General features: G+C 40.6%; 1 protein-coding gene across 1 annotated transcript; it reads left to right on the top strand.

Moving 5' to 3' along the window:
* Positions 1 to 2,154: 2,154 nt before the first annotated feature.
* prep (prolyl endopeptidase) lies at positions 2,155 to 9,631 on the top strand. The gene is made up of 14 exons (XM_084376925.1): positions 2,155 to 2,394; positions 2,727 to 2,801; positions 3,241 to 3,374; positions 3,574 to 3,704; positions 4,021 to 4,230; positions 4,517 to 4,638; positions 4,936 to 5,041; positions 5,260 to 5,451; positions 5,541 to 5,738; positions 6,160 to 6,263; positions 7,683 to 7,914; positions 8,040 to 8,171; positions 8,271 to 8,427; positions 8,570 to 9,631. The coding sequence occupies exons 1-14, from the start codon at positions 2,257 to 2,259 to the stop codon at positions 8,862 to 8,864; spliced, it is 2,226 nt and encodes a 741-aa protein (XP_084233051.1). The 5' UTR covers positions 2,155 to 2,256; the 3' UTR covers positions 8,865 to 9,631.
* Positions 9,632 to 14,152: the final 4,521 nt, after the last annotated feature.

Below are 14,152 nucleotides of genomic sequence, written 5' to 3' on the forward strand. Positions count from 1 at the left end.
AGGCAAACAGGAAGAGATCCCCTTTGCATGGAGGGGTATTCCTGACTCCAGCTTAAGGAAGGGAAGAAGAATGGAGCTGGATGTGGGAGAAGGGGAGGGCAAGATCATCCGCCTACGAACGTTTCCAATACCAAAAGTTCATAGGAAGAGAGGAATCTGTAAGTGACGGAGCAGAGGAGGAATGTAACAACCATACCACCTGTGACACATCGCACCCAAAACTAGATTTTCATCGCAAAGGAAAACAGAAAACAAGTGAAGCGTTTCTTCTCTGTCTCCCCACTTTCACCGTCCATTCATGCATGAGAGGATCGCTAGTCAAAACCTTCTCATCTTCCTCTAATATCTCTGGCTCAGCGGCGAGACAGCTGCGACACGCTTCGAGCCCGATCTGAAAGTAACAACACTCAGGAATCTCCTGGAGAACATCTGACTGTATGATCAGCAGTGGTATCCAAACAATGCGTTTCCTTTCAGACTCAAACACCGCTGTGTAATTAACCCTGTCGCAAGGCTCTTATCTGCATAGTTGTAGAGTTACAGTCAGCGTGTGGCGTCACAGAGAAAGAACACAGCACATTCATGGCCTAACTATTCAATAATCTAGACTGAAACACGGATTTTTGATTTACTTCAGGGGAACCAGTCATTTCCTTCAGCTACGTGCCTTATCTCATGCTATCAGTCATTGTGTAAGAGTAGGTGCCAGTGATAATGATGGTCGAATCAGGATTGATTGATTAAGTAAGGAGAGGAAGGAAGGGAGGGAAGGGGATGATGAGCAGAAAGAAAGAAGAGTGAAGGGTTGACCTCTATCCTCCTCTGTCACACAGATAAGAGCGCTGATGGAGATTCCCAGTGGACTCAGATAACCTTTAACTGAGGGTGCAGCGTCACTATTCACAACTTCTGGGTCAGGCTTAAAAAAAACACAGCCCTTTTGCAAATCTCAGCCTCCAGTTTGGTTTAATTTACTACTTATAGCCTTTATTTTACTTCCAAAACACCACTGAGGAGATCTCCTCATTAACAATGATGACAGGATGCAGAACAAAACAACAAAGAACAAAGCCCGTAGTGTATTATATCTAAAACTTAAAATGCAGGATAAACATGCCATGGAGTAAATTTGGAGTATTTTAAAAGGAAGTTTATGCACCCCTGAGGGTAAAAAGGCTCAGATGTAGTGAGCAAAGACAGATAATTTCATATACCATAGCTCTTATAATATAGACTTTAGACCTCCTCTCTGATTCCTCTGTATCGGGCCGATATACAGTATATCGTGCATCTCTAAGTAAAGGAATCTGGAACAACAATTTATCCGGTGATTTTGTGAGTTCAGAGTTTAAAGGGATGAGAGAGGGTGGAGGCATGTGGATTAAAGCTTTACAGATATAATTAACTGAAGTATTGTAAAGGTTAGGGTACCTAAACTGTAGCAACACCATGTAAAACCACTAGCTAATTGGTCAAAGGCTCTTTAATTCATTTATCATTTGATTCATTGTCAGGAAAAATAACTTTAGCAAAAACCCAATGACTTAATACAAGCCTGTATATATAGTAGGACAAAAATAGTGTTGCAAGTTACATTTTAAAGCTGAATGCAGGCTAATATTTCACATGATTTTGATATTATTGTTTTCATTGTGAGGTTTTTTGGTTCTGGTTAAAGGTGCACTGTGTAGTTTTGGGGCCGAACATTGAATCAGAGGAGAAATATCTTCATTTACTGATTTAGTTCATGCCTAAACAAACTAATAAACAAACTCTCTTTGTTTTCATGACTGAATAAACTGAACAGAAACTAACCTTAAAGGACAACACGATTTCACAGTGTTTTACTTTGTTTATATGTGGCGGACCCTGCCACCTTCTGGCTTCAAACAGTGCTCTGGGGACCTTATTTTCCTCTGAGAACAACTTGTTTAGTCAGTTACTGAAAAGATAAATATTTGTTCGTATTATTACCTTAAATTCTGAGTTTTAGTTTCTCCTCCAAAACTACATAGTGCCCCTTTAAATTAAACGAGCGCCTAGAGTTTTAGCTTCATAACCACGTTGTTGTCCATCACATTGTCACCTTTCGTTATTAATCAGTCATCCTCATGTTGTCTCCTCGCTTCTCGCCAGCAGGGGGCGCAGTAGGATCCGTGCCGCTCACACAGGGAGCCGCGGGGCCCTCTCCACGGTGCTCGTTGTCTGTGTGTATGCAGGGCATCCTTCTGCCAACATCCTCAGCGCCTTAAGTTGATGTTTTACAGGATCCACAGGCTCGTTGCAAAACCACTATTTCAGTCTCTGTGGCAGCTTGTTTTGTTTCGCCTTTCCCGAAAACTGACCTCCAAAATGGCTTTCCAGTACCCGCAGGCTTACCGCGACGATGCAGTTGTGAGTAAATGTGGCTAGCTAACTAGCCTAGCGTGCTAACGAGCCGGGATGCTTAATCATCATGCTTTTTTCATTCATTGAAATGGGCGTCTGCTTTGTTAGCATGCTAGTTAGCTTAGCCTGGTCAGTCAGCCCAGACTGACTCTGTTGACAAGCGAAGGGGGCAACCGTTTCCAGTTAGCCGTTTATTGCTACATATTAGCTTCACGTTTCCTTTGCTGTTTGGTTAACAGTGCTAACCAACATGCAATGGCTAGCATGTCATGTTCATACCACACCTAGCTTGCTAGCTTACATTTTAACAACTGTCATTACTGTTTCACCTGTCTCAGGTGGATAACTATCATGGCTCCAAAGTACCGGATCCATACAGCTGGCTGGAGGACCCGGACAGTGAAAAAACACAGGTAATTCTCAATGCTCATTCCTATTCTTTGCAATATTTTTGCAAGATTGACCAACAATACTGACACACATGTTTTTGGGTCTAAATGTTACAATTCCTGCAGAGATATTTTCTCAGTCTCTTGTTTTAAAGAGCACACATCACTCTTGCCTTACTAGTTACAAAATATTGATGTTGGTGGTGTTAGTTGAAAACCACCACCTTCCTAAAGCTCACCTGACATCACCAGGGTCCTGTCCCAAGAAGGTTTTGTACTGAGTGATCTGGATAACTTGCTGAGTAAAACCTTGAACCCTTCATAGTCAGGAGTATGATGTACAAACACCTGTTCTGGTTTTACTCAGTAAGGGTTAACAGATAAATCAGTACAGCAGATTCTTGGAATGGACCACAGAGATGATAAAATGTTGATGTGTTGGTGTTGTGTCTTCCCTCACCAGGCCTTTGTCAGCGCTCAGAACCAGCTGACTTTGCCGTTTCTAGAGCGCTGTGAGGTGCGAGACCTGTTCAAGGAGCGCATGACTGAGCTGTATGACTACCCCAAGTACAGCTGTCCCTTCAAGAGGGGGAGCAGGTGAGGCACCACAATCATGTTTTAGCACTTGGGTGACACATCTGTGTCAGGTTTACCCCTGAAAAGACATGAAAAGTTATTTAGGTTGATATCAAAACTATAATTGGAGCCCTGGTTTGCTTTGATGGATGTTTACTCAATTTAAACACACATCTGTGAAGATCCTTTGAACATTAACAATGTCTCCCCTCACTTTCAGGTACTTTCACTTCTACAACACAGGTCTCCAAAACCAGAGTGTGATGTACGTGCAGGAGAGTCTGGATGCGGAGCCCACCGTCTTCTTGGATCCAAACACATTTTCGGATGATGGGACTGTCGCCCTGCGAGGTATTAAAGAAGGCTGTTATAAAAACAAGCAAGCACCTTTTTTATTACTGGTTATTTTTTACTCTTTTAATTCTTCTTTTAAACTTTCTATTCTTCTATTACACTCTTTACTCTGTGATACATTTCGTTGTAATGCCTGAATTCATTCCAACACATTGCCAGAATAGCTTCTTGATATGATAATAATGTCTAAATATTGAATGTGAGATGCCTTCATGTCCAGAAATGGCCTGCTATTAACAGCTGAATAACGAATGTTAACACTCCCTGATGTCTTTATTAAGGTTTCTGTTTCTGTGCCTTTGGTTACCTTAAGGCTATGCGTTCTCTGAGGATGGGGAGTACCTGGCGTACGGCACCAGCGCCAGTGGTTCAGACTGGGTGGAGATCCACTTCCTGCGGGTTGAAGACGCCACGGCCATGGAGGACCGCCTGGAGCGAGTCAAGTTTAGCTGCATGTCCTGGACTCATGATGGGAAGGGACTTTTCTACAACTCCTACCCCAAGCAGGAGGGAAAGAGCGACGGTGAGGTCAAGAGGCCGGCGTTAGGCAGCACTCAGGCATTCTCAAATCCAAAACTTTGCTTTAGCTGCTGTTACTATCTTCGATTGCTCACTTGTTTCTCTGTGTGCTACTTTTTTTAAGTCTCCTAGATTTGTAGCTTTGCTTTTCTCTGCTCTTACAACTTTGATGTATCACTGTTGTTTCTGCACACCCACCCACCTCACATCTCCTCACCTCTCTCATCAGACGTGTTCTGTTATGTCACCACTAGGGGGCACTGATGAAATTAAAATGTTTTGTCTCCCAGGCACTGAGACCTCCACCAACCTGCACCAGAAGCTTTACTTCCATGTTTTGGGGACTCCCCAGTCTGAGGACGTGCTGTGTGCCGAGTTCCCTGAACACCCCAAATGGATGAGTGGAGCTGAGGTATACTAAAAATAATTTTTCAACTGACTAAAGAGTGCATGCGTTATTGATATTAAGTTGGGATTTAGTGGTTGCATGTATATGTTTTTGTTTAGTTTACACATATACAAAATATACAAATTGATTTATACCTGAGCAAATATGATGGAAAGGTGCAAAAAACCCTTGGAGGGGCTTTCACAGGACACTTTTGTGTTATATGGACGAGAGAGAGAGAGAGTGAGTTAAAGAAAAGAGACAACAGCTAAGATTTCACAAACCAGCAGGCTTACATGTATGCATCAATATATATTGCAGGTGTCAGATGATGGACGCTATGTGCTGCTGTCTATCAGAGAAGGTTGTGATCCGGTCAACAGACTGTGGTATTGCGACCTTCAGACCAATCCTCAGGGTATTACAGGTATGGTAACCTTGTTTATTTGTTTTGTTTTCTTCTGTGGGCCTGCTTTTATTGTTTACTTTAGTTTTTTCGTGAATTTGTCAAGGAAAGTCTCAATTTATGTCCACAATAAAGGGGACCAAGAAGCACATTATTTATTCTTTATATTCTCATTTTGCCTGAATTTATGCATCTCCAGTACTTTCATACACTAAAACACTCCTCCTCCTTGTGTTTAGGACTTTTGCCATGGGTGAAGCTAATCGACAACTTCGACGCCGAGTATGAGTACGTGACAAATGAGGGCACGGTGTTCACTTTTAAGACCAACCTGGACGCCCCACGCTACCGCCTCATCAACATCGACTTTGCGTCTCCAGCTCAAAGCAACTGGAAAGAGCTCATCCCTCAACATGACAAGGACGTTATCGGTGAGCTGCTGCAACACTCACGTGACCTGTGCTGGGAAAATATTAGGATCGGGTGGTACATTTTCTGTTTCTGTCTCTCCTCCCTGCAGTGTTTGCCACCTGCACATACTCCAGCTACCTGTTTGTGTGTTTCCTCCACGACGTGAAGAATGTGTTGAAAATGTACCGTCTGAGCTCGGGGGAGGAGCTGAAGACCTTCCCTCTCGACGTCGGCTCCGTGGTGGGTTTCACAGGACGGAAAAGGGACTCTGAGATCTTCTACTACTTCACCTCCTTCCTCTCCCCGGGTACGAGAACATAACTGCTCAGTTTGTTTCCTAGTTGTGGATGCTACTTCACTTAGGACAATGTTGCTGTAGGAAATTGAGTTTTTAAGACTTTACAGGGTTTACACAAAGGCTTTAAACATTTGGAAATGGTTGTTCACAATTGCATTTTTAAGTAATATGGATATAATGTAGAATTTTTTGTTTAAGTATCTTATAAGTGCTTGAAATGTTCCCTTAACAAGCTGTACAAACCCTGAAACAGTTTGAAATATCTGTCTAAAATCATTATAAAATCTTAAAAATCTAATGACAGTAGGAAGAATTGGAAAAACTTCACTTGAAATTGGTATTATTGTATCTGTACATTAGTGTGTTCTACAGAGACATATTGAAGTGATTTGTAGAACAAATGAGATGACGGTTTGTCTTCTTTATCCAGCCATCATCTACCACTGTGACCTGACGAAGGAGCCGCTGCAGCCCCACATCTTCAGAGAGGTCACCGTTAAAGGCTTTAACCCGTCTGACTACCAGACCACCCAGGTAACTGCATACAGTGTTTCCCACACACACCGTTTACTTGGGCAGCCCACCCAGATACACAAACAGCCACGCAAGTATATTTGGCGACCCATTTAAGCATGTTGTAGGTTACTTTTATTTTTATACTCACACAATGCTCTTCAGTGAGAGAGAGAGACACTCTCTGGTTTAACATCCCTCCTGTAAACACACCAATTGTGATGTGACCTCTCTTATTTAAAGTAGGCCGTCTTATGCCGTTGTTATGTAATGTCTACGATGTCATTTGGTGCATGTTGGTTTTGATCAGCTACATAACAACAAGCTTCAACCGCACACGGATGACCTGCTGTTATGACAACGGATCAGGGGTGAAAAAAAAAGGTTTATGGTTAACTTTATCAAAAACTAACTTCTGACGAAGAAAGGAGGGGAAACAGGAAGGTAAGGCAAGTCAGTGTGCGCGCATGAAGGTGGACAATTAAAGCAACACTATGTAGGACGAATGTAGGCAAACTGATGAAGCTATTTTGAAGAAAAGTTAATTTTTGAGCCTTTTCCCAGTTCAATTTTCTTTTTAAAAAAAAAAACTTTTAAAAGCTTGTTATAAACTCATGGGAGCTTTAAAAAAGTTAAATAAAAATTTGATTTAATTATTTTTTAGTTATGATTTTTTTGAGTTTATATTGTTCTGTTATCTAGTAATTCACAAAAAATCCAATAGAGTGCCACAGATTTGATCTGATATAACTTTGAACCTGAAAAACCCACTAAAGATGTTTTGACCTGGAGGTCCTCGCCGGGTGTTTGGTATAGGATGTCCTTGGTTTCTCCTTTTCATTTTCTGTCCTGATAACTAAAGAACCCTGTGCTGCTGCTTGAAAGTCCTCTGTATAGGAGGAATGTTCACACCTACCCGTGCCTGGCTGCCCAACCTTGACCCAGTTCTGAAAGTACTGACCCGATGTATAATGGTTATTAATCAGGTTGTCGGGAGAGAAATTGGCTGGACTAGAACAAATCCTTCTCAGCGCAATGAAGTTCACCAAAAGCCACATTTCTCAACTTATCATTTCAAACAGTCTACCTTTATATTATTTTACTATTTTTATTTTTACAGTAAAGGCAGTTAAACGTCTGGATTTATGGTGTCTCAGAGAGATGTATTGTTCTCTGCTGAGGAGAGTGACCCCAGAAATAACACAAAGCAAAGCAAGACATTTTCTTTTAGTTCTTTTGTCCTCTCTGTCATCTGACTCAGACGTAAGGACAGATGAAGAACTAAACCCTCATCAGCACCAGGATAAACACTGATAAAGACCACTTGTGTGTTAATACCATATTCACTGAGCCCATCTGTGTGAAAGATGCCATTTCCTGGCGCTGTTTCTCGTCCTACTTGTGTTCCTGATGGTTTCTTGTCCTCCATCTTGTTGCCAGATCTTTTATCCCTCCAAAGATGGCACTCAAATCCCCATGTTCATCGTTCACAAGAAGGGCATCAAACTGGACGGCTCCCATCCAGGTTTTCTGTACGGCTACGGCGGATTTAACATCTCCATCACGCCAAGCTACAGCGTCTCCCGACTCATCTTTGTCAGACATCTCGGCGGAGTCCTGGCTGTTGCCAACATTCGAGGAGGAGGAGAGTACGGGGAGACCTGGCACAAAGGTGAGGGGAGATGGTTTTGTCATTTTAAAGAGGAACAAGGGTGTATTCAATGATGCTGATCTTAATAGTCTTAATCTTTCTTTATATTGATGAACAGTTTACATACTATGTATTTTCCCCTTTAGCTGGCATGTTGGCCAACAAGCAGAACTGCTTCACAGACTTCCAGTGTGCAGCTGAATATCTCGTCAAGGAGGGATACACCTCTCCCTCCAAACTGACTATCAACGGAGGCTCCAACGGTGGCCTGCTTGTAGGTGTGTATGCTGCCGGCTAAAGAACGATATCTCGAGCAAGAATCGCTTTAAAATTCACTTATACGAGCCTCTGGTGTGTCCGACTGTGTTTCCTCTCAGCGGCCTGTGTGAACCAGCGGCCCGAGCTGTTCGGCTGTGCTGTCGCTCAGGTCGGTGTCATGGACATGCTGAAGTTCCACAAGTTCACCATCGGCCACGCCTGGACCACAGACTTCGGCTGCTCTGAAGACAAAGCGCAGTTTGATTGGCTCATCAAGTAAGTGCTCAACCAGAACAGTAGAATATTTCTCATTCGTAAAGTGCAATAGCTATTAAAAAATGTGCAGCCTAAACAAAAATAAAGGTTGTTTATATTTCCCTACACTGATATCTAAATCTTTACTGCTCCCCTTTGCTAGATACTCCCCGCTCCACAACATCCGTATCCCAGAAGGCAACGGGGTCCAGTACCCCGCGGTGCTCCTGCTGACAGGGGACCACGACGACCGGGTGGTGCCTCTCCACTCCCTCAAGTACATCGCCACCCTGCAGCACATCGTAGGCCGCAGCCCCAAGCAGACAAACCCTCTGTTCATCCTCGTGGACACAAAGTCGGGCCACGGCGCCGGCAAGCCCACCAGCAAGGTCATCCAGGAGGTGGCTGACACCTACGCCTTCATCGCTCGCTGTCTCAACATCTCCTGGGTCAAATAACCTGGTCCTCCGGTTAAAGTGTGTGTGTTTGTTTTGTTTTTTTTCCTTTACTCCTTTTTTGGAATACGGTTCATACGAGCTGTTCACACGCTCTTTGTAACTTGACACAAACACTAACAGGATCTTCTAACTCAAGATCACCCACCTACCATTACACTATGTACTTCTTTTTTTTTTCTTTTAAATCTTTGGTGTTTGTTTCTTTTTGTCCCACCCTGTCTCCTTCTCCCAACATGCGGCACTCACAACTAACATACCCTCTCCTGTAGGCCATGTTTGTAGTCCTAATGAGATAAAAGAGACTACATTATCAGCGACGAGCGTGTTCACAGTTACAGTAATCAGCCAATCAGCAACAGATAAAGTCATGAGGTCAAAGTGGCAAAGTGTTATTTGGAGATCGTCTCTGCGTCCTCTGGGTGCTTCAACCTGAAGCGTATTATTTATTTTTCCTTTGTGCTCAGAGCGGAGGATGCGGGACGCTGAATGATTTCAGCATGTACAATTCTGAGACAGTACAGTGGAAACGATACTGCAAGTCGACAGTATTGCTGGGGATGTGAGTGTGGAAACATGCACAAAAAACAATGCTCTGTGTGCATGTGAGCGAGTGTGTGTATGTGTGTGTGTGTGTGTTTGAATGTCAGTCCCCGCATTTCTTTCAGACTGATGATGATTTCTACCTCTTGACATGTGCTGATTGTTTACCTTTTTAAAGGGAACATAACACAATGCCACAGTTACAATAAACTACTTTTTAAACAGTGTTTTATGATGTCACTTTATTCTGTCAGTAAGTTCACGTTTAAAGAGTTCAGCCACAAAATGAGAAACTGCCATGTGTGGTGAAGCTGGCTGTAGTTTTTTGGTGTCACAACATGATGAATTTAATTATGTAAATGACAAAATTATACATTTTAAAACAAGCAATGATACTGAAACTACAACATACCAGTAACGTGGGTGATCCACACTCATCTCATGATTATCTTTGACTACGATCAAACCAGAGCTGCTTGAGTTTTAAAACACACTCAAGAAGCAGAGCTATCATAGCTTTGTATTCTTTTTCTTTTTTCAAGTTCATCTCATTTTAATTTTTGTTTTTAACTTGGTTTAATTTCAGTAAGTCTCCAGGGTGGGTTTGCTCATTTCAGTTGAGTTTTGATTGTTTCTTCCACAAGGTTGTGTTTTCACCTGTGTCCGTTTGTTGGTTGGTTTGTCAGCTGGATTTGACAAAAACTACTAAACGGATTTCTACGAAACTTGGATGGAGGATGTGTCTCACCCCACGATAGACCTCATCAACTTATGGTGCAGATCTGGCTTAAGGGACAGATACAGGATTTTTTTCTATCTTTCTCTAACACTGCAAGACATTTTTCATCATTTTCTAATAGTAAATTAGACATGATTTTATACTGAATATTAGGGGTTAACCAATTATTGGATCCCATTTTGAGCCTTTTTCTGATTATCAGTATTTTAATCCCTTTGCCAATAACATACATTCATTTATAAATGTGCTGCTTTGGCTCTGATTCAAAGTAACTAGTGACTAAAGTTATTAAATAAATGTAGTGGAGTAAAAAGTACAATATTTGCCTACAAAATGCAGTGGAGTGGAAGTATAAAGTAAAGTATAAGTACCTCAAAATTGGACTTGCGTACACTACTTGAGTAAATGTACACAGCACTTTGTTAATGCAGTTTACTTATGTCGACATCTCAGTCGCAGTAAACACCCATCACTACTTCTTCATGCTTGTTGTGTTGGACCAAAAACATTTCTTTACGGAAGCCCTAAAGGGCCATGCATTCAGACATTTTATTTCCTCCGTTTTCCCGTGATAACGAGTTAATTTCATTTGTTTTCTCGAGATCTCGAGTTATTGTCTCAAAATAACAACTGCCGTTTTCCCGAGATAACAGGATCATTTTCTCGAGATCTCGAGAAAACAAAACTATAGTGTAGTGTAGTAGACTGGATCACATTATTTTATTTTATTTTATTTACCCAATCCTGCTTACCAGTGGTGTAAAGAATACCCAAGAGTCACACGTTAAAGGGGCACTATGTAGTTTTGGAGATAAAATTCATACTCTTAATTGTTTAGTTTTATGGGGCACATTTAAAAAATTAATAATAAATAATTGATAAAATTAACTGAAAAATGTGCTGCTTTGGCTCTAATAAAATAAATGTATTGGAGTATAAAGTGCAATCCAAAGTACAGTGGAGTGGAAGTATAACATAGCAGGAAATGGAAATATTCAAGTAAAGTACAAGAACCTTAAAACTGTACTTAAGTGCAATACTTGAGTAAATGTATTTAGTTACATTCCATCACTGCTGCTTATAGACATAGTGAAGTGAAGTGAAGTGAAGTGAAGTGAGCTACAGGAGCTCCTGAAGCTGCTCCAGTTGTTGCTGCTGTTGCTCTGTGAGTGTCCACCAGGGGGCGGTCTCTGTGGAAATGCCCAACACGTGCAGCAGGAGCAGAAAATGAGGGTGGTCTGACAGAGGGCCCCATGTGGATTACTCAACATACATGTTTCGTGTTCAAGAACTCCTGTGATATCCCTCTTTCATGTGCGCGGAGGACATTTTAAAATTCAAATGACCTTTGAAAGAGTCCACGAATGACATGTTTCCAACCTCAGCTGCTCTCTGACAAACTCATTTCCCAGTGAAAATTAAATTCACATAAAAAATAAATAGAAGCAAAACACAAACTTATTTCATGAATGTTCCATTTATTTATTGTTCATTTTTAAAAAAGCAAAAGTAGTCATTTGTCATTATCGCATGAATTGAACATTAAAATGACGTAAAAGGCTGCGACTGTCCACAACTTCTACAACTACAGAACAGAAAAAGACATGAGAAAACAAACAGTTTTTACTTCCTTTTTAATGTATCCAATAGTGTCCTTTTCGCTCTAATTTCTGTCTTTTTATTAAGGCATAATTTTCTCAATATATAAAGTTTAAATCACTTAAGACCAGAGAGAAAAGGCTGTTAGGCCTCGACAGCTGTGGACAACAAACATGAACCCTGAGAAGAGAATTTAATAGGAAAAAAATCAGCGGTCCCAGTTTTATAACAGGATTTCTATGTATTGGTGGAGTTTCTTATGTATCAAGGCATCAAAAACTCTTTGCAAAAGATCCTTAGAGCCTCACAACCAACACACAAATGTTTGACTTCTTTGATTTGAGTATAAACTTTGACATCACATGAAACAGTGCACAATTTTCACACATCCCAGAAAGTTTCAAAAAAGAAATGGAGACTTTGCTACAATTTTCTGTTTGGTTAGAAATAAAACCAAACAGATTTAAATCACGACAGAATGAGAACTTTCACGTTTAATTCGAAAAAATAAATACACAAAAATCTTTTTGCCATTTTTAGAGACATTGAAATCAGGACACTGAAGAATTGGACAGTTTAAATGCACGTTACATTTGTTTTTTTTCTTTTAGGATGAACCTAAAGGACAAAAGCTTTGAGATTTGGATTTTTAAATTTGGATGAAAGTATTCAAGTTCCACTAAATTAAACATGTTCTGTTAAAGCAAACTCTGCAGCCAAATACAGAGCAAGAGATTAACATCTGTTATGCACAGAAAAATCTTAAAGGTGATTCAATTTTAAACTGTTTGGAATTAAAAAAGAAGAAGAAAGAAAATCCTTAAAATTGAAGCAAGAAAACAATCTGAATCTTCTAGATTAGACAAATTATAGCAATTTTCTAAAACACTTATTTATTCCTATTTTTGCAAAGTCAAAGTTCCTCTCACATACAACTCTGTACATTAATTGCTTGATTAATTTAATACTTAAAATTAAATTTTCTTCACTTTTCTGCTTAAAGAAGATGAGAATCCATTTATTTCCAAACTTTAGTCCGAGGAACTCACTGAAAAACTTTCAGATTAAATACATTGAATAAAAACTAGGTACACTAAATAATATGTACAATTAAACATGTCAAAACAAACAAAAAACCCCACAAAATGTAATGAAAAATAAACAAAATACATTTGCAACTTCTCATATTATAACCAATTGGTGGAAGGTCTTTGCAGGTTAGAATAAAACACAGTGTGTTCATGATTAACATTCACTTAAAGTCATTTTTAAGCCAACAGGCCCCATAAAGAGTGGAAACGCTTCACTCAACACACTTGATAAGATTTGATCACAAAATGTGACAAAACCAAAACGTGGCTTGTGCAGTTTGATCACTTTCTCGACAAATAAAAATAAAAATAACCATCGAAAACAGCCGAATTTCAATTTGATAATTTTGCAATTTAAAACAAAAGAGCAATTTATGTATGTAATGTATGCGCGTGCGTGCGCGCGTACACGTTTAAGAGGATACTGATCCACCAGAGGGCGCCTGACAGTCCTGTACGACTCCGCAGGCCTGCATGGAGACTTATTTTACATTGTGTGAAGTAAAGAACACAACACAGAAGAGCGAGTCATGTGCTGCCTCCTTCACACAGCATCACACAACATCACACAACATCTCACACTACAACAACACCAACAAGCTGCTCACACGCTTCACAACACCGTTATATTCTCATCAACTCGTGCCCCTCGACTGTCTCGTGAAAGCTGCTGGAACGGGTCCTAATTTCTGATTGGCTGACACGTTTGAAGACGTTCTAAAATACCCAATGAGCACACACCTGTGAGCGAACCCACGTATCCATGCGCCAACCGGAAATCGCCGAACAGCCGCTGCTGGGGGAACTATATAACTCGGCGGAAGATTATACATGAATACATCGTCCCCTTCACTTCAGTGTTAGAGCTTTAATAGTTGCATCTGACGGAGGTTTTAGTTTTCTGCGGTGGAAATGTGCAACTGGGGAAAGAGAAGGAATCATAAACAGCACTGAACATCTCTCTCTTTCTTTCTTTCTTTCTTTCTTTCTTTCTTTGTAGACCTACCTCTTTTCTCTTCTTGATTGAGAACAGATAGGGCAAGAGTTGGGCAGGAGTTTTGATCTATCTATCTATCTATCTATCTATCTATCTATCTAGTGAGTAGCTATCTCCAGCGAACCAATGGGTGGCTTTCTTTCTTTCTTTCTTTCTTTCTTTCTTTCTTTCTGCCTCACTTTTCTTTCTTTTTCTCTTTCTTTCTTTCTTTCTTTCTTTCTTTCTCTCGTTTCCATTATTTCTTTCTTTCTTTTTCTCGTTTCCATTATTTCTTTCTTTCTTTTTCTTTCTCTTTCTTTCTTTCTCTTTCTTTCTTTCTCTT

Source organism: Pagrus pagrus (assembly GCF_965226575.1).
Source record: "Pagrus pagrus genome assembly, chromosome: 16".
Lineage (NCBI taxonomy): Eukaryota > Metazoa > Chordata > Actinopteri > Spariformes > Sparidae > Pagrus > Pagrus pagrus.

Coding starts and splice junctions, on each gene's coding strand:
- prep (XM_084376925.1), top strand. CDS start 2,257: ATGTTTTACAGGATCCACAGGCTCGTTGCAAAACCACTATTTCAGTCT. Junction 4,231..4,516: donor GCAGGAGGGAAAGAGCGACG/GTGAGGTCAAGA, acceptor TTTGTCTCCCAG/GCACTGAGACCTCCACCAAC. Junction 5,739..6,159: donor CACCTCCTTCCTCTCCCCGG/GTACGAGAACAT, acceptor TTCTTTATCCAG/CCATCATCTACCACTGTGAC.